Source organism: Seriola aureovittata, chromosome 9 (genome assembly GCF_021018895.1).
Source record: "Seriola aureovittata isolate HTS-2021-v1 ecotype China chromosome 9, ASM2101889v1, whole genome shotgun sequence".
Lineage (NCBI taxonomy): Eukaryota > Metazoa > Chordata > Actinopteri > Carangiformes > Carangidae > Seriola > Seriola aureovittata.
In genome coordinates this window covers 5,205,290-5,228,524 of record NC_079372.1, presented here as the reverse complement: position 1 = coordinate 5,228,524, position 23,235 = coordinate 5,205,290, and the positions used below count along the sequence as shown (strand labels likewise).

General features: G+C 44.1%; 1 protein-coding gene across 7 annotated transcripts in view; it reads right to left on the bottom strand.

The window, feature by feature from the left end:
- The window catches only part of si:dkey-151g10.3 (serine/threonine-protein kinase WNK3), a 37,949-nt gene that overhangs the window by 11,919 nt on the left and 2,795 nt on the right, over positions 1-23,235 (bottom strand). For 5 of the 7 annotated variants that reach the window (XM_056384434.1, XM_056384435.1, XM_056384433.1 and 2 more), the window contains exons 2-11: positions 16,367-17,571; positions 7,543-7,715; positions 6,623-6,843; positions 5,971-6,128; positions 5,724-5,812; positions 5,373-5,592; positions 4,802-5,141; positions 4,507-4,625; positions 4,196-4,399; positions 219-3,644 (exon numbers count right to left, since the gene is read on the bottom strand). In XM_056384434.1, the coding sequence (XP_056240409.1) occupies positions 219-3,644; positions 4,196-4,399; positions 4,507-4,625; positions 4,802-5,141; positions 5,373-5,592; positions 5,724-5,812; positions 5,971-6,128; positions 6,623-6,843; positions 7,543-7,715; positions 16,367-17,095 (5,679 nt within the window). In that variant the 5' untranslated portion in view covers positions 17,096-17,571. The remainder of the gene's footprint in view (positions 1-218; positions 3,645-4,195; positions 4,400-4,506; positions 4,626-4,801; positions 5,142-5,372; positions 5,593-5,723; positions 5,813-5,970; positions 6,129-6,622; positions 6,844-7,542; positions 7,716-16,366; positions 17,572-23,235) is intronic. The other 2 variants (XM_056384431.1, XM_056384436.1) reach the window with 2 other exon arrangements.

Sequence of the window (23,235 nt, the reverse complement as noted above, 5' to 3'; positions counted from 1 at the left end):
CTATAATTTAATCATGGATAATATTACATTTAATAATAAGTATACTGTTCTATGAATATACTAATTTTTAAAAGATCAAAAATTGTTCATTTAAATCCAAAAGACAATCAAAGATCTTTCAAATAATTAGATAGCAGTATTCTTATTCATTCTGCCAGAATGTAAGCAAAGTAAAATTATTTCTTAATTAATAAAGCAAACTTCCATTCTTCCTGTACCTGAGCAATACCCAGCAGGGAAAGGTCACAGTCTTGCAGCGAGGCTTGGGGCAGTTTGGGGGCATTAGAATCAAGCGATTGTAGAGCAGTTACAGGCGGAGGGGAGGTGGGGATAAAGTCAGCCTGCCCTTGTAAGGTAACCTGGGCTGCTGGTGGTGATGTAGGCAGCTCTGGAGCAGGGGCAGCAGCAGGATGGAGGGGTGGGAGAGATGGTAGAGTTGTTGGGGGACATGGTTTATGAGAGGGGCTGAGGGGAGTTTGTTGCGCAGGAAAGACAGCATTGGGCAGAACTGGCTGTTCAGAAATAGGTGTCTCAGTGTGTGTCTGAGTGTGAGAATGAGCCTGTGTCTGAATGTGTGTCTGTGTTTGGGAGTGTGTTTGGGCCTGGATGCTGGTTTGTGTGTGTGTGTGAGCTGGCAGCATCTGCTTGGGCTGGTGCTGTGGAGAGGGAGCGGTGCCTGCCACTAGATGGCTATAGAGGGGAAGGGTCCTGTTCTGGGACTGAGGCTCAGCCACATTACTTGAGACTATCTGTTGAGAGGGATGGGTGACCAGATGTGAAGCAGGTGGACACTGTGGGGTCAGCTGACTCTCATCAAGGGGTATCAAAGCCTGCTGTACAGGAAGTGGTTGCTGGATGGGAGTTGCCATGGGCTGTGCCAGTAACTGAGCTTGTGGAGGAGGAGGAGCGAGCGGTTGATGCACTTGAGAAAGCTTCCGCAGCTGATGCTGGTATTGCTCAGCAGACTGAGACATAGCAGGCTGGGAGATGGGCTGAATGACCGAAGGGTCTGTAGTGCCTCCTTGGGGCTGCTGCTGGGCCTGAACAACTTGGCCTGGGACATAGGCTTGTCCAACTTGCTGCACAGGATGAGGAGGGGCAACAAAGTTTGCAGGGTCAACTACAGAACTGAGACTATCTGATTTAGTTCCAACACCAGCTGACCCAGGAGACAGAATCATCTGCTGATACTGCAGTACTGACTGCTGTTGCTGCTGCTGTTGTGTAATATGAGTTATATCCGGTTGTACAGATGGCATAGCTTGGTGGGTAATCTGAGCAACATACTGAGAGGTCAAAAGGCCAGCCGCAGCCTGAGCATGCACCTGGCTAGGTGGCTGAGTTTGCTGCTGTAGCTGAGGCTGCATAAGACCAGGCATTTGAGCATTTTGCTGAACACAAGACTCGTGTTGGATTTGACTGGGAATCGAGGCAATTGCAGCTGGAGGCTGGACAGCAGTTTGGCTTTGTTGGCCCATCATCTGAATGTCAACAGGTGGGCCCTGGCCATGTTGCTGGGACTGAGCAATTGTTGGATGCAGAGGCAGAGGCTGAGTCTGGATTAGCGTCTGAGCAGTTACACGGGTCTGAGCGGGAGTGACGGGTCCTGGGTAACTAGTCTGCAAAGGAATTTGCTGGGTCTGGATGACTTGAGTCTGTCCCTGTATCATTCCTGCTGGAGGTGTTACATGAGCCTCAATCATAGCCTGAGCCGCTTGGGCCGTGGACTGGGCTATAAATTGGACTGGGACCTGGCCCTGGGTCTGAGGACGAGGCTCATTTTGCCCTTGCTGGGTGAAGACCTGAGCTGGGACAACAGCCGATGTCTGGAGAGGGATCTGCGTAGACTGAATGGCTATGGGGACGTGGGCCTGTGGGATAGTTTGAGTTTGGTGCTGAATCACCTCAGTGCCAGCAGGAGCCCCAACTGGGATATGAGGTTCCATTACAGAGGTATGATGCTGCGGCTGGGCAACAAATGCTTTCTGCTGCTGGATCAATACTACTTGCTGTTGTTGCTCTAACACCTGCTGCTGTATGAGAGTGGTATGAGGTGTAAACTGAGCGGTGTTTAGCTGTGGGATACACACGTGCTGCATATCACTTGGTTGCTGCTGAATCTGCTGCTCACTGTTACTTTGTGGAATGGGGACAGCCTCTTGTTTTTCAGTTTGCTGAAGGTGAATCATGGCTGCCTGCTGCTGCTGCTCTTGAATCTGTTGCTGTATCAGAGCCTGTTGCTGTAGTCTCTCTGCTTGTTGTTGTTGCAGCAGGACTTGTTGCTGACGCTGTTGTTCTAACTGTTGTTGCAACAGAGCGTGCTGCTGCTGCTCCATCTGCTGCTTGAGTTGCATTTGTTGTTGCTCTTGTTGCTGTAGTTGAAGCTGAGCTTTCTGTTGTAGCTGCTGCTGTTGTAAAATAGCCTGCTGTTGCAAATGCTGTTGAATTAATGCTTGTTGCTGCTGTTGTTCCATTTGTCGGAGTAAGGCTTGCTGCTGCAATTGTTGTTCCTTTTGCTGTTGAGTCTGCTGCGGTTGCTGCTGCAATACCATTTGTTGCTGCTGTTGTCCACCTTGCTGTTGCTTCTCCGCTTCTTTTTGTGTTCCAGCCTGGTGTTGTCCAATTTGTTGATATAACTGGGTCTGTGGACGTTGCTGTGAAGAAGGCTGCTGTTGCTCTAGTTGCTGCTGTAAAAGTGCTTGTTGTGGTTGTTGTTGTTGTTGTACAAGACCTTGTGGTTGCTGCTGCTGCTCTTGTTGCTGCTGAATTAGAGCCTGCTGCTGTTGATCCAGCAATTGCTTGTGTATGAGAGCTTGCTGCTGCTCCAGTTGATGCTGTTGTAGTTGGGCCTGTTGCTGCTGCTGTTGGAGCAACGCTTTTTGTTGCTGCTGATCAAGCTGTTGCTGGACATACATCTGATGTTGCTCAAGCAGTAAAGCTTGTTGTTGCTGCTGCTGCTGTAACAGAGTTTGCTGTTGCTGAAGCTGTTGTTGCAATTGTTGAGATTGTATTGTGGCCTGATCATGAGATTCCCCTGTTGGTTGCTGTTTGTACGTCGGCGGTTGCTCCCCTGCCTGTGGTAATGACATAGCTCGCTGCTCCATACCTGTTTGTGTAGGTAAAACTTGCTGCTGAGGAGTTGGCTGGACAGGTGGAACAGGCTGCTGTACATAGATCTGCTGCTGAGGCTCATGTTGATGTTTCTGGACAGCTGTAGCTGAAAGGCTCTGTTGCTGCTGTTCCGTTGGTGGCTGAGTGGCGCTAACTTGTTGTTGTTGTTCGAGCACAGTGGCCTGGGCCTCCATTTGCTGTTGTGGCTGCTGCTGAAGGGTGGAGGTCTGGGGATCCATCCCTATCTGTTGTTGTTGGACAATAGTCTGCTGAGGGATCATGACAGGCTGTGTTTGCTGGGGTGCTGCCTGGGGAATGATGTCAGTGAGCTGCATGGGAGTGGCAGGGGGTTGGGTCTGCTGAGCGAGGGGCACAATGGTCCCCGCTAGACCAGCAGGATCACTCACTGACATGGATGTAGAGAGAACATTAATGGGTGCTTGTGGGGAAACAGGGGGTATGTATGACTGTGAGGAGGCCATTGACCCATGGGGAGGGGCAGTTTGAAATGTATCTGATGGGAATGTTTGTGACTACTCAGTGATAATGTCAGAATGATGATTGGTGTTGAAAGAAGAGGGAAAAGAAAATGATAGAAAAAACAGGTGAGAATAAGCTTTGGCAAGGAGCATAAATTAACAGCACATTTAATTTTTAACAACAGGGTTTCCCACAGGGTTTTATAACAGAAGTAATGTGCCTGAATACGGACAGGTAACAAGTTAGAAAAACAAACTTCACTTTATATTTTAAGTAAGGCATTAACCTTAAGGTGAAATGAGCAGAAGTGCTATTTATGCAGCAAGATTATCTATTTAATGACAGATGCTATTGATCTGTCACATATCAAAACCTCTGCTAAGCAATTTCCTGGGGGAAACCCTGCACAGCTCACAGTCAGATGGTCAATCTCAGATGATTATGAGGATGATTTGTAGTTGGGTAAATAGTTATTTGAAGGAAAAGAACAAAAAATGTAGTGGATCATAGCTTTACTCCCAGTAACAATTATGTTAAATGATGTAGCCCCAATGCAAATACGGCCTTCATTTTTAATACATGTTAGTTTTATCACCCTTTTCACCTGAAAATATTGTTGAGGTACACTTGGTGATACCTGCGGAACCTGCACCGAACTGGGCTGAAGAAATGTCTGACCGACAGGTCCGCCTCCACTTTGGCCAATGGACATGCTGGACATACTGACACTCTGACCAAGAGGCACATTTGGAATGCTTCCACTCTCACCAGTGGGGAGCATTTGAGGATGAGCCAATGCACCAGTGCCCTGCAGTGCAAGAACATGTGATTTATCAATACAATGATTTCAAACAATAATGAATTCATCAGTTCAGTATGATCTATGAAGGAGGTGAAAAGAACATATAGACGTACAGATGCTGTAGGGGGGAGAGTCGTCTGGGAGTGGGTGTATGACTCCCCTTGCTGAGAGTATGCCTGGCTCTGTCCACTTGCATAAGATTCACAGCTGGCAGACCCAATGCTCTCACCCTCTGAGTGAAACACAATTTAAACAAGAAGACAGAATGTAAAAATGCAAACATATTTTATAGTATTTCTTAATTTGAACTTCCACCATGTAATTTGTTTCATAATCATGTCCTATCAATTCACAGAGCACCTTTCTAATGATCTCCTGGCTTATGAAACATGAAGCTGCATACGCTACCTGGCAGAGTAAGGGTTGTCCCACTGAAAATATGCTGCTGTCTGACATGCTGGTCCACTTCAGGCAGCTCCTCAGACTCCTGCCCTCCTCCTCCTCCTCCTCCTCCTCCTCCTCCTCCTCCTGTCTGTCCAGCTGCCCCCGGCCCCATTGAGGACGTGCATGATGGATGAGAAAAGGTGTAGGAAGTGAGAGAGGAGTCTCTCCTTTCCTCAAAGCCCTGTTGCTGTTGGAGGAGTTGCTGCTGTCGACGCTCTCGTGACTTTTTGATCAGATTTACTCGGTCCCGGATGGATTTTCCCACCACCTTGGCATCACTCTCATGGAAGAAACCTGACTTTACCTGTGGTAAGGGAGGGGGATTCAATTAATTGATGGCTAGAATTAGGCTGAGGGAATTTAGGTCAGATAGAGCTACCTCGAAATGGCTGATAAATGAGCTGAAAGATTTCCCTCACCTGACCTTCCTTCAAGCCTTAAAGCATCAAAATCTTTTCTTAGTCTATCCTATACTATACGTGACACCCATGAACCCCCATCTATTCATCAGGCATGACTTGTCCTTGTGTCTCACCATCTCTAGAGCCACCTCCTCAGCGCTATCATTCTCCAGGTCATAGCTGAACTCAATGGCCTCATTGTCTTTGTGCTTCCCCTTCAGCTTCTTAGGCTCTTCAACCCAAATCCGGAGAGCCAGACAGTCCTGGATGCCTGTGTCCTCCTCTGCCAGCTCTACTCGGACCCCGGTGTCTTCCCCAAAGAATGCGTGGTTCAGGAGGTCTCTGATGGAGAGTCTGCCAAGGGAAGGACAACAACAGGAGCAGTGGATGGTGAAAGAGGTACCAGAATGCTTAATGATTCCCTCATCAGGAATTGTGCATGAGACAGTGCAGCATGTCATGTTCTGAAAGAAAAAACGACTTACCTCTGGCTCTTGTTCTGACGAATGCAGCCTTCGATGATCTCTTTTATCTCTGGGTCATTCACTTTATCAAAGCTGGCTGGCTTTATACCCTACAAGAAAATAAATGTACTTTCCGTTTCACCATGGACCCAGATAGTTGAGATCACATTTAAATAAACTAAAGATATACAAAAGAATTAAGTCTACACACGCCACCTCCAGATATGTGCTGAGTTTAAATGAGAGTAACGCAGTCAAAGACACTCACACTTGTGACTTTGCGATAGATCTGAGCTGCATTTTGACACTCAGAGTAGGGGTATTCTGAAGTAGCCATCTCCAGCATGCACATCCCAAAGGCGTAAACATCCACAGACTCATCGTAGTGCTCCTCATACATCTCTGGAGCCATGAACTCCGGTGTTCCTGTTAAGACCAGACGGTGGTTCACAGTCAATAACAAGCAGAACAGCTGCATACTACATCCCCACCATCAATGTTTACAATCTAGATTTACTGTCACATGACACTGTCCACACAGAGCAGAAATGCCCCGAAGTGAATGGAACAATTGAAATTCAATTGAAACTCTCATATGAATCTTTCTGGCAACTGCTCTTGCCTCCTCAGTTAAACTTTATTGAGCTAAAGGGTACTCACAGTGCATTGCTTAAGTTGGCTCACACAGCCAAGATCTCATCAGTGGTCTCTGTTTACATTAAGTGCTACCCACATTAATTTTAGAGTGACTTTGTCAATAATAATCTATACTCCTGGGCAGCTGAGGTCCTCTGTAAAAATCTGAACAGTGCTGAATGCACAGAAAAGTATATTTATTGGCCCTTAAATCAGTTTGCTGATGGAGCTGCTACATGCCCGGTACTGTTCTCCAAAGTAGTTGGTCTACTTATGTAGCCTACCTATGACACTCTTGGCAAAGGAGGTCCTCATCAGAGTGGCAAGTCCGAGGTCGCCTATCTTGACTGATCCTGTGGGGCCTGTTATGAAGATGTTATCACACTTGAGGTCCCGGTGGACAATTGGAGGAGTCCTGGTGTGAAGGAAGTGAAGGCCCTTCAGAATTTGCCTACACCAACTCCTCAGGACCTTGGGTTTCATCACCTTAAAGCGCTTAAGGTAACTGTGCAAAGAGAGAAAATGCAGTCAAAATCAAAGAGAATACTGTAATCAACCACTGATGGACAGCTAGATGATCACCATGAGACAAAGCAAAATTCTCAATACCTTTCAATGCATCATGATAATTGGTCATGGCTCTTCACTTAGATAACATGATACTGCACATAATGAATTGAGATTAATTTCCTTTCCCATCAAAATAAGTGATCAGTGTCTTGCTGTGATCATAATCTCTATTTATCCAGGTTTTTTCAAAAAGTATGTTTAGTATAATTTACTAAAATTGAAACAAAGTCTACCACCAGTTCTCCTTACCGAAGCTTTGAGGCAGGTTTTCTTTTTGTTGTTTATTTGGGAGAAAATTGAGAAGCACTACTACTAAGTATTTAGTGAACAATGAAGGCATGTCTTGCTGTTTGCTAACAATGAAGGCAGGTGTTTTTTAGTTATTTTAAAAGCTTCATTACCGTGTAACTATTTGCAGTACAGATCTGCCACCTGTGGGTGACATTTACTGGGTGCCATGACATGGCAAAGAAATACAACAGAGTATACTGGGATTAGAGAATATTATGTCATTCAGAAACCTAGGCTAAAAGATTCTTCTTAAAACAAATGACATAACAATAAAATTAAACGGTACAATAATAGTGATCTGTCACTGAGTGAAGAATAATAGAAATTAGGAGGTTGTGCTAACGTTTTGAGTGTTCCTGAAGTCATGAGTTCAGTGACCAGTACAATGCACTTCTTGCCACGGAGCACAGACTCCCAGGAATCATAGAAGCGGACGATGTTGGGGTGCTGAAGCCCCTTCAGCATCTCAGCCTCCTCCTTGAAGCGTTGCTGCTCCGCCTTGGTCAGCTTGCGGTCCTGAGGTGAAAGGTACATACCAAGTTAGATGGCATGGATGTCAACATTTGCTTTAAGTCATACAACAGTTCTCCCAGGTGAGTCTGTTCAGAGCACCAAAACATCACTGTACATGACTGTGCATGAACACCGGCTGCCACTAGATGGTACTAGCAACATAAAGTTGCAGCAGTGCTGAGACAACACCCAAGCCTTAGCTTTATAAAACACATTTCTACTGCATCTGACACACATCCCCAGTATGGCGGACAGAACACCGCCGGACACGGCAGAAATCCAATTCCCTAGCACGAGCAGCATCCCACAGGAACAGAGACAGCCATTGAATAATCCCTCTGTTAAACACTGGTGCATTGGTTATTTATAAGACCTAAGACTCATGAATGATATGCAGGGAAGGTGTTCTGTCTTTTTTTAGTTTTTTTTTTTAAAAATGCACTATTATGTCTTGTATTTCTGGTGTATTTTTCAGTTTCTCCCGATGTTCTTATTCCCATGGTGCTCTCATCAATAACTTATGATATGCTCACACAAAAAAATACTCATATCTTTAAATTACCTGAATACAAAGTCAATAGAGAACAGCATTTATGAATATGCAAGTGATGTGATGGTGATACGTTATTAAAAAATCAAACACAATGCTGATAATCAATGGATTTTACAGGGGAGAAAATCCTCACTGGCGCCACTAAGTCAGTGCATATTTTTAGACTTGTCACAAGCAACTGTTTATGTCTGCTATTTCCATGTGTACAAGGAACAAAGCTTTTCAGGTCTGTGGTGTTTTGACCTCTGTTGACCTTGTGACCTGCTATTCCAGGTCGTTATCTGTTGGTACTGAAAAGTTTTAAAAGAAAACTCAAAGAATGAATTGCCATGGGTTTGTACTCAATAACAGGTAACCCTCCACCATTTATATGAAAGAAAAATATAAGGAAAGAAAAAATAAAACAGTGGGTCTGACTGAACATCTGCAAGGGAGTTGGATGGCAGCTATAGACGTGTCACAAACAGACCTCACTATAAATAGAAGTCGTCATAACACTGGCTTTCCATTGATCGATTCCATTGATGTTGAGCTTTTTGCTTTACACAAAGCTCCCCAAAGGGAGGCAGTGTACTGCAGATGTTTGGAAGCGAATAAACAGATTTTCATGTAATGCAGTTTCACTGTCACTGCATGTATCTATATTTATTAGATGTTTCTTTCTACCCTGTGCTCTTCTTTTAGTGCCTCTGTTTCTCTTCCTCCCTGTGTCTGTGTTTCATCTTTTCAGAGATCTTTTGCTCTCTGTGTCTGTACCAGCTCAGTGTCCTTTTCTGGAAGTAGTGGTGGAGGCACTCTCTCCGCCACCATCCTTCCCCCAACAGAGAAGTAGCGTCAACAAAAAGGCTGCTCCTCAATGCACTATTATGGCTAAGAATATATTGGCCAGCCAAAGCCTGCCTTCACATTACTATTGGCAGATAATGTCCTATTATAATATGATGTATGGATTCTTTTCTTAGGAAATTATATGTTTGTACCTAACCATGTGCAGGTGTATCTGACCATGCTTAGGTTTCAGTGCTGCGTGTCAAACTACATGTGTCTTCTTTCTGGTGTACTTTATTTTAACAGGGAGTACAGCCTCTGTTTGGGTGCCCCTGTCCTCTTCCTCTCTCTCCACAGTCAGGGCATCACTCTGCATCACTGTCTGTCGCGGTGTGAGACAGAGTGCTGCCTGTGTGTCCCTGTCTGCTGCCTCCTCAGCGTCTATTGTGTCTCCCTCAGAGTGTGGTATCAGACAGCCTTAGGGTCAGCAAAAAGGTCGCAAAGAGTTCAATGAGTGAAATTGTGTCTAGACAGACTCACGCAAACCTACTCCCCAATGCATATCCAGTCACATAAATGCACATACACACCAATATTCACACAAACAGAGGCGCAACAACAACAAAAACATCTCCAGATAAGAGCGATACAAGTGTGTCATTAATAAGCCACGGCCCTCTTTCCATTGCCAGGACTGCTAAACACACCCAATTCAAAACAATTTCTGCAGTTAAGAGCCCCCCACTCACACTGACCTGTGCAATAAATAGAAGTGAAATGTACTCAATAAACTCTTGAAAATGATGGTAAAAACCTGGATTTGTATGCCACAGTACATCAATCCAACTTTAGTACAACAGAAATCAACAGGGATCTGACAAAACAAAATGTGACATAGCCGCCACAAAAGAAAAGGGGAAATTATGAAGCAGCATAGAGACAAGTAAATAGAAAGTGAGCCCATGACAAAGCCCCATTATGACTGGTCTGGTCTTTCTTCCTCTAAATCAGCCAGAGTGCTCTCTGTTTCTGCAACATAACCAAGTAGATGCTCTAGATTTTAAGCACACAGTAACATCAAGAAAGAACAATAATAACCATTCTCAAAACCGATTAATTCATGGATATGCATATGTAGATGCCAAAAAGCTGTTAATGAGTTAGTTAGTTGAATCATTTCACTTTTAGGACACAGTTACCCTAACAAATACATTGACTGTACACATGGCCGCTCTATATGCACTTGGCTCTTACTGTGTATAGCAGAGTGGGTAGATAACTGCCATTAAATTTCTAAACAACCAGTGAGGGGCTTAGTACTCATATGCACATGCACAAATTTGCACTTAGCCACTTCCTGTTCAACCACACTGTATTTAACTAATGTGTATATTTTCACTACCGTGTGAACCACGTCAAAGACAAATTTCCATTCCCTTGTTTTGTCAAGTTTTTCTTATTCTGAAAGTAACAACAGCACTAAAGATATAATCCAAACATATAATGATATTTAGTATTTGTTGAGATTGTGTCAGAGAGATGTTGATTCAACTCTATGGCAATATTTGAAGCTGTAGTTTGTGGTATTGTTGGATCAGACTGCAATATACTGATTGATTTCATTCTTATTCAGGGTAGAGATGGCGGACAAACTACCAGGATCACCTTGCACATCAGGAAACCCTTACAATACAGGAACATCCCTTTGATACAGTTTCAACAATTATTATTTAATGCAGTGCAATTACAATCAATTACATTATATTTTGGATTTTCCTGTTATTTTATCCACACCTGCATAGTCTCTTTGGTCATGTAACACTGCTGTTACATGGTGCCTCCAGGGGAGGTCCTGCAGTACTATAGCCTGGTAAACAGAGAAACACCTAAGACCATGTTGTGCACTCTGAGATTTTTTTGGATCAGACATCTGGTAGAGCAGAAGGTCAAGCTGCAGGTTAAGTAGCCTCATAAAACACCAGGGGAAATGAACAGTATATGGCTCACGAGGCACATAAGGTAGAGGCAAGAGGTAGGACGCTGGAGTCATAAATGCCAAAGCATGTGAGCCCTAAAACATCTATTCTGGCACACACTGCATGAGTATGAGAGATCTGAGATATATGAGATGAACTGGCTTCCATGGTTACATTCTTGTCTGAAGGAGGAGCGCGCCTCAGCAACGGTGGGATAAAGAGGGCTGATTTAGGGCACTATCAGCAAATAGGGGAGTGTTATTCTTGCTGTAGGTGGATATTTGTACATGAGAGTGTATGTAGTATCTTTTGCTCTGCAGTGTGAGTAAGCATGTCAGTGCTTGAAAATCTGAGGTGGCGGGTGGCTAGGATTAGATTACTGTAAGCTACAACAGCTCAGACTAACAAGATAGATTGCTGGAAAAGGTCTAGCTTGCACGTCGGATTAGAACCCTAGGCCAGTGGGCCAAGTTCATTAACCTCTATAGATCCCTATAGCCAATACAATACACTAGCCATTTCTTTTTAGGTGACCACTTGTCAGCAGGAGGTCACATGGTGTTGTATGTTTTAGAGCTATGGTGCCTGTGTTGTACAGAGGCAGAGGCAAATTCACTGCTATAATGTAGCTGGCCAACTGGAAGACATACAACATCTGAGTTACAGTAGGTCCAAGAAGCCATACGTCAATACAAGTGTTTCTTCATATAAAAGGGCTGTAACAGGTTTATTAGAGGGCATGCTTGCACAGGCTTGGATGGTAATCACATGTCACAACAGTTTGATCATAAGAGCTTAAAATCTATTGAATTTTGATTAAGCTATACAGTTAATGTTAGTGCTATTTGGTTAATGCCTCAAACATTCAATAGCAATTGAATCTCTGGTGCCGGTTAGGTAACGGACATTGTGGTGGGAGGATACAGCCCGAGGGACACTTGCCAACTGTCAGTGCCCTAGATGAACATGTGTCTGGTCAGTTTGGTTGGATCAATTCCATCCGGGTCTAGTCAGTCCAGACTCGGATCGAATTGATCCTCTACTAAAATTAGTAGAGGCCAAATCCACTTGATTCGGCCTCTACTAATTTTAGCCAACCATCAATAGTCTGTCTTTTCTTTACCTGGTCTAACCCAACTGGTTTTTCATAATGTTAAGCAATCAAAAAAAAATCAAACTCCTCCCATTACTGTTGCTACCATCTGTGACAGTGCTACTGATTATTATCATTTTCAACCTTGTGAATTTGTGTGTGTCATCATGGCAATATGTGCTCCTGGATTCATCTACTATCACAGGAACCGTCACAGAGGTGGTTTTGAGTTCTTTGGCAGGTGTTTATATGTCAGTCTGTCTGTCGACAGATTTTATTACTGTGATAGTATCTTGCACAACCATGCAAGATACAATCACGAAACCTTAGGGTGTGCACATCTAATGAAAATGAAGGCAGAGCTTGAGAATGGTTGTGGTCCAACCCATGAGCAAAGAGTGTTCATGCAATTACGTATATAACAATGGCTACTGAATACTCATGTAATAATGTAGTATTGACAACTGAGTAATCATGGGTAAATATTGAAAAATGGCATTTTAGCACATAATACTGTTCTCTAAACAACTATTACTTTGAACATGAGACAGACAGTTGACAGTGACCAGAGATGATTTCTCAACCTTGCGGATGGTAAATTATCATGACAACTTGACTATATATGGGTGAACAAGGGGTCTAGACTGTGTATCAAAAGTGCTACAAACTGAAATCTAATCTTCACATAACTCTCAACCATGTTAAAGTCCAAGATGCCCTTAGTAAGGTTGAGTCTTTTTACTAAGAAACATAGCATAGCATGATGTTTGTAGCAGGCTGCATCCTGAGCTGACATTAACCTGCAGACATAAACCCAAAAGGCTCTGTAACAATACATGTAAAATCACCAAATATTTAAGGTGGTAATCATCATGGTAACCTTTATCACATGCTCTAGTGTTTGTAGTCCTGTGAGTGTGGCTGGGGTAAGCTGAGCTGAGCTGAGCTGAGCTGAGCTGGGCCAGTCTGGGATGACTGGGTTGAACCAGTCTGGTTTCTGCCGCCCGAGTTATGCTGTCTGTGCAGGGTTTTTGTTCCAGCCTGACAGGCACCCACTGTAATTAACTCCCTGGATCACTCTGCATGCTCACTCACACAGACAAAAAGTGATGGGGGGAGAGATGGAGAGAGAGTGAGAGGACGGGAGAGAGAGAGAGAGAGAGAGAGAGAGAGAGAGAGAGATAGAGAGAGAGAGGGTGATAGGCAGATGCATACAGTGGCATATGTTTGACACAGACGGACAGAGAGCAACAGCTAGCACACAGAAATACATGTCGAACACACACACGAAACACATCCACTTCGGGTGACGGATGGCGAAGCACTAGCGAGGGAGATATATAGCCCTGCCCTTTTAGGTGTGGAATTCCCAGGGAAAGGGAGAGGAAAGAAGAGAGATGGTGTCCGCACTGTGAACTTTAATTACCCACTCTTTCAAGCTGCATTTGGAAAGCTAATCCCCTGGCTTCCCTCTCTTTGTGGACACAGGAGGAGAGGAGCTAGGTGCTCCCAGGCTGCAGTCTCACAGGATAGTACAGATAGCATCGATAGCATCAAATAGTGCGTTGGCTAGTCATATACAGGCTGTTTATCATCCTGCCCCATCCAGTGCCTTCAAATTAGAAATGTTGTACGGACTCATATGACATTAACATACGAGGACAGAATGTCTTGTGTGCCTGCTGCTTGATTAATGGGACCTGTGTTTATAACAGGAAATTTTTAAATTTCAGTGTGAAGAACTATGATACTTTTACCACTAATAAAAAGAATTAGACAAAAATATTGTTGTTTATTATCATCCGTAACTCAGATACATCCACACTCTGTGTTATTAAAGACTGCCCTAATTGCATCAAGTCTGTCATTATTAACACAGCAGGCTAATCATATCTTATTATTATTATTCTGATCACTAATTTTGATTCTAATGCCGCTTCGCATTGAACTGTGTACAAGCTTTGGTAAGGTGGAGCAAAAAGTAGAGATCATGTGACATGAGTGACTAGAATGTTGCAGTGAATGTGGCACTGGATCCATCTATAGGCATGTGACCAGACCACTGTGTACTGTCTGTCTGTGTGCGTGTATGTGTGTACGTGTGTGTGTGTGTGTGTGTATATGTGTGTGTGTGTGTGCGTGTGTGTGTGTGTGTGTGCGTGTGTGTGTGTGTGTGTGTGTGCGCGTGTGTGTGTGCGTGCGTGTGTGTGTGTGTGTGCGTGCGCGTGTGTTCATGTGTCTCTCTGCATGTGGTAACTTAGCATTAGCTCCACAACTGCTCTCTGGGAGGGATGCCATCGTAATCCTCTGTTTGGCTCATCATCTCCCTACCTCCCTTTCTCTCTCTCTTTTTCTCTCTCTCTCTCTCTCTCTCTCTCGCCATCACCTCTTGTGTTTCTCTCTCTGTTTTCTTTCTCACTGCCTTTTCCCCTTCTCCTTGATCTTGTTCTGTGGGTCAGAATCTGAGTCTGTTTATTTTCTCAAAGGCTGTCTTCTTATCTGTTTATAATATAAAATCTAATTAGACAATAAAATATGCATAGAGAGTTTCTAATAGTAGTTTCTGATTGATGTAGCCATTAATGTCCATATGTTTCATGAACAAATACCCAGTAAAAAACTGTTATTTTCCATGGGATTTAATTTGACCCAATGCGTTTATGGAGACAAAATTGGATATCACGGACTCAATATGGGTGCCCAAATCAGCTTAAGCCTACTGTCTTTTCATTTTCAAAAAAAATGCTTTACCAGCACAGATTTGCTCACACTCCTGAGCCATGGCTAAATACAGTGCGGTGCCTTTGATGGTGTCATAAAAGAATGCTGTCTGGTGGCAAAACATATTAGTGATAACATTATTACTGAAGGTGAAAGGGGCCACCTTTGGAGGCTGAGCAGATCTCTTGGAAAAAGGACAGATCAAGCATTTGAATAGGGCTGAACAGGAGCTGTGGCAGTATGATATGAAGTGCTGATGTGAAGCTGATTCACTAGGTGTTGGAGTAACACCAGAAAAGGTGATGGGGGCATGCCTGCTGCTTGTTAGTCCAACAGACAGGGCCTGATCTCAAGGATTAGTCAAGGCTCTTGTTTTGGAATTAGCTCCAAACCAAACACATGACTGACTTTTCTCACACAAAGCCAGCAGTCAAATCAGATGGCTTACCATAACACTGCTCTCTATTGTGAGGCCAAGAGTCAGAGGGACACATTTCTTCTCTCCTCCACAAGTCTGTCTCCCACCACATGTTGAATTCACACCATCTAACAATGTTTCTCATTACTTCTGAGCATAATGAAGCCGACTGGCTACAGTATATAACCCTCTGGTATAAAAATGGATCATATTTCATTCATTTCCTCCCACTGCAATGTCAATGCATGACAAGGAGTTAGTTACAGTAATGTTTGCTGTTGTTACACCTAAATTAGCTGCTGTGTTCCTATGTAGTCTGTGCTCACAAAATGCATCCCATTCAGAGCTTCCCTTTCACATGACTATTTCCATTTCATACCTCATTATATTACACAATGGGCAAGAGTAGGCTGTTGCATGTACTGTACTGTAGCCCCAGCTATACCCATGTTAAAAGCAGCCCAGTCATATATATTATATTCAATTTATAATAAGAACAATAACTTCTCATTTTAAAATGTGTTGACATGTCAAACACTACACCTAGAAAACAGTGCCACTAATACAATACCTAAGATCAATGGTTCCCTTATGTTTCATGAATGAATTCTTTGAATTCAAGCCAAAGCAGAAATGCTGTTGCTAATAGGATACCGTATCACAACAAGAAGATGCTCTGACAGCCTATGATTCTATTATTCATAACAGCCCTAGAAAAGGCAAAGCCTTTCACTTTCACTTTGTGCTGTCACTCAGCTACAAGCGATGCTCCTCCCTTTCACCCCGGTCTCCACTGAACTGCAGTCTCACAGTATGAAAAGCAAACAGACAACGTGCTGAGATTTCCAGATTTCAGGAGGAAGTGCTCTTGGGACACATCTAATGCAATTCACTTCAAAAGCACAACGTGGGACTTGGAGTTCTCCGAAGCACACTAATTGGAAATATTATTTGTTGATGTAAAGTATTTCCGTTTACCTCTCACCTTGTATACACATTCTGGATTCTTTAAGTGCACTGATTATTTTGGCCTTATTTCATCTTTCAGCTAATTGTGCCAGACAATGCAGTATTTATAATTATATATACTGATGGTTTGAAAGAAAAGGAAACAGTTTGTCTTACCTGAAGTTCACACCAAGCCACCTCCACCCAAGTCTCGGTGTCCAGGCCTTTATACACAGTTTTGAAGGCTCCTCTGCCCAGTTCAATATCAAACTTGAGGAACCTGCCTCCAGGAGAAGTAGCCACAGCCTTCATCTCTGCCTCCTCCTCCTGCTCACGGTCCCTCTCCTTCCCCCTGTGGGTGGGTGTGGAGGAAGGAGCTTCCTTGCCAGGCTCCTGGCTGGAACTGGGACAAGAAGGGTCATGACCCAGGGCAGCACAGGATGAAGCAGCCCCTTGCTGCTGGGCACTGCTGGTGAAGACTGAGTCCGAGGAACGCAGCTCCAGGTGGGGGGCACTGTGGGGTGCCTCGGGGGGCACCTCCACATCGTCGTCCTGATCACAAATCTCAACACTCTTCCTGAAGAAGCGCTTCTCCCTCCTCAGTCGTTTCTGACCAGTGTCAACTGGTAAGGAGGGCGTGGAGAATGAAATCGGTTTGAATGCAGTCTCCTCGCCCTCCTGGCTGGCTTCCCCTCCTCCTCCTCCTCCTCCTCGGATTCCTCCATCCTCTCCTCCTGTCGCTCTCCTCTCCTGAGTCTGGGAGGAGGAGAGGTCTGAAGGGGTGCTGTGTGTCCTCTCCCTCTGTTGGTCGGCCCTGCCCTCCCGCTCCGTGTCCTCCTCCCTTTGTCCATCAGGTTTCTCCGAGGAGTCCTCGGTGCCTGTGGGCTCTCCTGGGTCAGTAGCCATGGGGAATGGCCTTTCCCACCCCTCCTAGACCTCCTCCTCCTCCAAACCTTTGCTCCTCCGTCAGTCCCCGTCTCTCTCTCTTTCTGTGGTCACCCACTCACTCCTTTTAGTTTATCAGGCTGCTTTTCCAGTGCTGCTGATGACTGAAGCCCGTCCTTGGTCAAACTGGTGACCCTCTCCCACTTTTCCTCCGTTCTCTTCCTCTCTGTCTCCTTTTCTTTGATTCTTTACGGTAGCACAGGAAGGTGAGACCACAGCTGTTTGAGGATAGATTCTGTCCTCACTTTCCTCCGCACCATTTCCTACATTTTCTTCATATCCCACTTAGGTGCAGTACGAATGAAAAAAAAAACAACAAAAAAACAAAAAAAACACACACGTCTCCCAGCTCTTACTAACACACTAAACCAGGAGTCTGCTGGGAAAGCTGCAGTGTTTTTCTTTCAAACTGTTGTGAGAATATCTTCAAGTAAACCCTGCAAGACATAAACAAAACATTTCATTAATATTCAGACAGTCAGAGGAGAGAATTGCTGTCATGTTGATGAAATTTATAGCTCTCTAGATAAGAATGCAAGTAAAAAACTGATTATATTTGATGAGATACATTTGAATAGGTCAGAGGTTGCCCTAAACTTCACAGGGATGAAATGAACCAACATCAAAAACGTAGCCTGAAGACTCCTCACAGGACCCTTGTAAGGAAAAGGACCGGCAGAGTAGCCCAGTCAGTCTTAGGAAGACAATATATGTGTAAATTGGACAATATGGGATTTCAATCTTGCAGTTTTGCATTCAATCAGCATTTCATATGCTGAAGCGTTCGACTAAGAAGAATAACTGATTTAACAGCTCTTTCTTGTAAGACCAATCACTGCTAATTCTTGCCAAAATATATAAATAAATAAAACCTATAAAACTTCTGCTAATGCATTTTTACCAATTAAGCTCACTCTGAAGAAAAAACGCTGCAAACATTAAAGAAAAACAAATGCAAATAGATTTTGAAGATCTCCATAATTCGTGCAAATATTTCCAGCACTCAGACCCTAGGTAAAACTTCGGGAAGTAGAAATATTAATTCAGAACTCTGACAGCCCAACTAATACCAGTATAAGAATATTTCAGAGCCCACATAGGACAGCAATCCTTTCACCTGCTTAATCTGCCAAACAAAGGCTTCATCTTTGTTATGGGCAAAAATCTGACATTTAAACCAGAGTCTTCAAAGAACACGCAGCTAGCCTGCTCAACAATTACACATGCCTTCATCAACCATCAAGTGCACATTAATCTCTATCTTGTGATTTAAGTTGTGCTCAACAGCTCCATTAGTCAACAGAAAGCTGCAGTTACTATGCGATCCCAACCATTAAATATGGATGGTGAACTATGGGCCGGTTGAGTGTGAATAATTCATACGCAGAGGGACTGTCCTGGAACTGTACTGGAGTGACTACCACACATCTGCAACAAAGGGCTCATAAATATACACAACTATGATTATGATTCAAGTCAACCATTCATGCAGGGTGATAAGACACAGTTTCAAATTGTCCCTCCGTACTATGCTCTGCCAGCAGAAGGTGAAACTGAACACAGCAGGTTTCCTCTGACATGGCAATCTCCCTGCAATACTATAACTCATTCACTGTTTGGGATTGTGTGTGTGTGTGTGTGTGTGTGTGTGTGTGTGTGTGTGTGTGTGTGTGCAACTGGGAAAATGTTGACATCCCTATCTTCACTTCTCCTCTATCACTCTCCATCTTTTCCTGGGTATCATATCTCCTCTGCCTACTGACAGCCAATGAGCTCTCACCAGCCCGAGGTTACTCTGAAGCCACAATCTAGGGGAAAGGGTTGGGCCACCAATTACGGGTGCAGTAAAACCCAAAGTCACCATTTGTGATTTAGGATGTGAACTTACAGGAAGAGAACGTGCTAATGTATGCCAACAACAAAAGCTGCACTAAAGGAATGTGGCTGTCCTGGGAGTGTAATGGTGCAGTAAACAGAAAGTAAAAAGTGCAGTTGGTGTCAGGGTATTAGTTCACTATGCATATTAGTTTACAACACATATTACTTTACAAATGAGCACGTGGGACTGTCAAGGGCCAATGTCATTAGGCACCACTGTCTAGGGTTACAGCACTCTTAGAGGCATCCACAAGAACCACATAAGGACAGTCGGTTTTGGCCCCTGAAATGTGTTACTCACTGTCAGACGGGCTCAGTCAAAGTCACAGCATTAAGTCTGGACTTTTTCTTCAATTTTAATGAACGAAGCCCACCCTGACCACCGGGGGCTCTTCTAGTGGCTCACAGCAGCTATTATCTCTTTTATAATGTGGTCATTAACACTCACATCAAGCCTGTTGTCTCTCCAGGCTCAAAGCAAAGGAGTCTGATGTGCAATGCTAGTAGCTGTCAGTCAAATTAAAGGCACAATAGGCTGATATAGACCAACTGCTAAGAAGCTCCCAGGGAACAAGAAAGATTTCCAGTTCTGCAACATTCTCAAGACATAGACACATTCTCTAAGAGACAACCTGTAATCAGCATTAAGCTGGTAGTCTCCCACAACACACTCCACAACTAATGCCATTATCATCAACACATACGGGTGGTCAATATGGCTTAAATCATCTATTACATGACACTGTTTGTAATTTTAAATTCATTGTTATTAATTGTAATTGTAATTTAAATTGGGTAACTTTCTGGAAAAGAGAAACAGATAATATAACCAAATGGGCAGGTCTTTAGCTAAACCTGTTAATCAAGTACCTCATGAATCAATGTACTTCACTGTTATTATGTAAAATCCTGCAAACTCAATATTGCCACAAAGCAGTTCTGCTATGAAGCCCATGATGGTCTGATACTGCCTCCAATATTACAGAGCTAACTGCTTAACACAGAAACTGCATCGCAAAGTCTCTGTCTTTTCTCGGTTGTATTGTGTACATCATCATATTGTCCAACCCACTGCAACAAAAGGGCTGTGGCTGTTGTGCAAGCAATCATATTCAAGTCAGGAGACAGCGAAAAAATATCCAACACAACTTCCCTGAATTCAAGGTGATGTATTCAATTATTTTTTGTCAAACCATCAACTGAAAACTCAAAGGTATTAAATTCAAGATTATTTTTAAAAAAATCAACCAAACCCAAATACTTATTTTTGCACAACAAACATAAATAACAGAGAACAAACTACTGATCTTAGACTTCATATACAATGACCATAACTAAAGGGAAAATGATTTGCATTTGGGTGACCCAGAGTATACAGTGAGACAGTAGTGTACAGTGAGACTAAAAAAGGTAAAGGCTAACAGGATGTGCAGAACATAAAGGGGGGAAAAACAACAGGCGATAAAGAGAGGGAAGTTGCCCTTTAAACAGGAGCTTATTCGCCTATGTCCCCAGGGCAAGGAGTTCCCATGAAAGCCACATACCGGACAGAGTTATCACAGCACATCAAACACGTTCAACCCCATCACTGTCTCTCACACCCACCCAGTCTCCCTTCCAAACACACAAACATAGACATACACACAGATACAGATGTCAGACACACACCGGTGGGCTAGAACAAACTTTGTGTTTCACTCTTTTTTTCTCTCTCTGTTCATCTCACACTCTTTCTATCTTTTATACACGGACAAAAACACACACACAGACACACACAACCACACAACCACACACACATCAAAAGCAAACCCTCACTCGCACCCAAACTGCATGTCCCCTTTCAATGAAAGAATGCCGAGAGGAATTTCCTGACACCAGCCAAATGACCAAGCAACTGCCCATGTGGGCAAACGTGGTAAACCAAAGTTGAAGATAACAAAACCTACGCCACAGCTGAAACTGTGACATCTCGCTTCGGCAGCAAAATGACTCCAGTATCTAATGGACATCAAATTCACATGTCACAATCATTGTCTGTTCATTTTTCTATCTGTTATGGATTACATGAGAACTGAACATCTGACGCACTCTGCCTGCCCTCCAGGCTTCTGTGAGGCTCCTACATGGGCTGAACACCTGCAGCTGCCTAATCATTTCTGAAATGTGCATCGAAAATCATTATGACACCTTTGCTTCATGACTGCCAAGGATGTGATTTCTATTCTATTCTGAAAACCCACTGAAGGCCATGTTTGTTTTTGCTTGAATTTTTTGTCATCTGCACCCAAAGTTTAAAGACAAGGACAGAGACACACTACATAAACGTACTCTTTCCCAAAAGTGCACACATCAAAGTCAAAATCATTGCACTTTTTGTACTTTTTTCATCCTGTACTTCATGGGGATACACACATTAATCCCCTGGAACTAAACTGCCGCTGGAAAATTAGGCAGGCAGACAAAGGACGAGCCGGGGGACTCTGTGTGCGTGCGCGCACGCAGACAGCGGCGTTTTTGCAATTGAGGGGGACATGTAGATGAAAAGAGTGAATAAAAAATGGCGAGGGGGACAGGAAGGGATTGTAGTTGGTGGGAGCAAGCGGGCAGCAGAGTTTCAAACAGAGAGAGAGGGAAGGAGAGATGGCGCGAGGGGGGCCGGCTAGTAGAAGGGGTGGGAAAAATGTGTGTGTGAAAGAGAACAAGAGAGAGATAAAGAGAGGGGGGTGGCACAGACAAAAAGTGGGCTGGGGGGGATTTTGCCTGATAAAATATGTGCCAATGTTTGTGTGAATGAAAGCAGTGACTATAGCTAAATTTCTGCCTGAACAAAAGCAGCTACAGTTGTGCAAAGAGAGGAGAGGAGAGGAGAGGAGAGGAGAGGAGAGGAGAGGAGGAGGGGAGGAGAAGAGGAGGGGAGGAGGGGAGGAGAGGAGAGGAGAGGAGAGGAGAGGAGAGGAGGAGGGGAGGAGGAGAGGAGGGGGGGAGGGAGAGGAGAGGAGAGGAGGAGAGGAGGGGAGGAGAGGAGGAGGGGAGGGGAGGAGAGGAGAGGAGAGGAGAGGAGAGGAGAGGAGAGGAGAGGAGAGGAGAGGAGAGGAGGAGGGGAGGAGAAGAGGAGGGGAGGGGAGGAGAGGAGAGAGGAGAGGAGAGGAGAGGAGAGGAGAGGAGAGGAGAGGAGAGGAAGGGGGGAGGGGAGGGGAGGAGAGAGAGGAGAGGAGGAGAGGAGAGGAGGGGGGGGGGAGAGGACAGGAGGAGAGGAGAGGAGGGGAGGAGAGGAAAAGAGGAGGGGAGGAGAGGAGAGGATGGGGGGGAGGAGGAGAGGACAGGAGGAGAGGAGAGGAGGGGGGGAGGAGGAGGAATACTTTTAGTTGTTGAACAAGGCTTAAAACATGAGGTGATTACATTAGCATAGGAATAGTTTCCGTTGGTATGTCCAGTGTCAGTCTGAGAGCAGCGCCAAGGGAGAGGTACTGGTTTGCTCTACAAAAAAAAAAAAGCCTCATACTAATACTATAAAAGTTAAACTGCAAACTTCTAACTGCTTGCATGTGCAGTCAGTTAGAATTCAGTTGTAAAGTTATGATAGCACATGTGCGCAAATATGTGTATGCTAAAGTCTTTTAACAAGGTTTCTTCTTCAGCTGCCAGCTACAGTAGTTATATTACCCCTTTGTTGGTCACTAGGCTGAGTGAGCTTTGTTATACCAAGGCAGGTTCAGCAGTGACACTTAGCTGGAGACAATATGAACCAGAATTACCGCCTCGTGGTTGTGTGCCTCTGCCAACCAGAGAAGATGCAGGGAACATGGTTACAATCTCCCCCTCCTGAGTTACAGCATTGAATAATGGCCAGTGTTTTTTCAGAACATTATCATGTCAAAGTGAAGTTGACCTTTGACCTTCGACATCATCACTTTATCCTGTTAGATATTTATGTTAAATTGTGCCATAACTAGCATGTGAATTTGTAAGTTATGGCCAAAAAAATGTTTTGTGAGGTCACAGTGACCTTGACCTTTGACCTAAATCAGTTCATCCTTGAGTCCAAGTGAATGTTTGTGCCAGATGTAATGAAATTCCCTCTAAGCATTCCTGATATATTGCAATCACAAGAACCTGAGGTCACTGTGACATTGAACTTTGACCTATGGCCACCAAAATCGTATCAGCTCATCCTTAAGTCCGAGTGAATGTTTGTGCCAAATTTGAAGAAATTCACTCAAGCC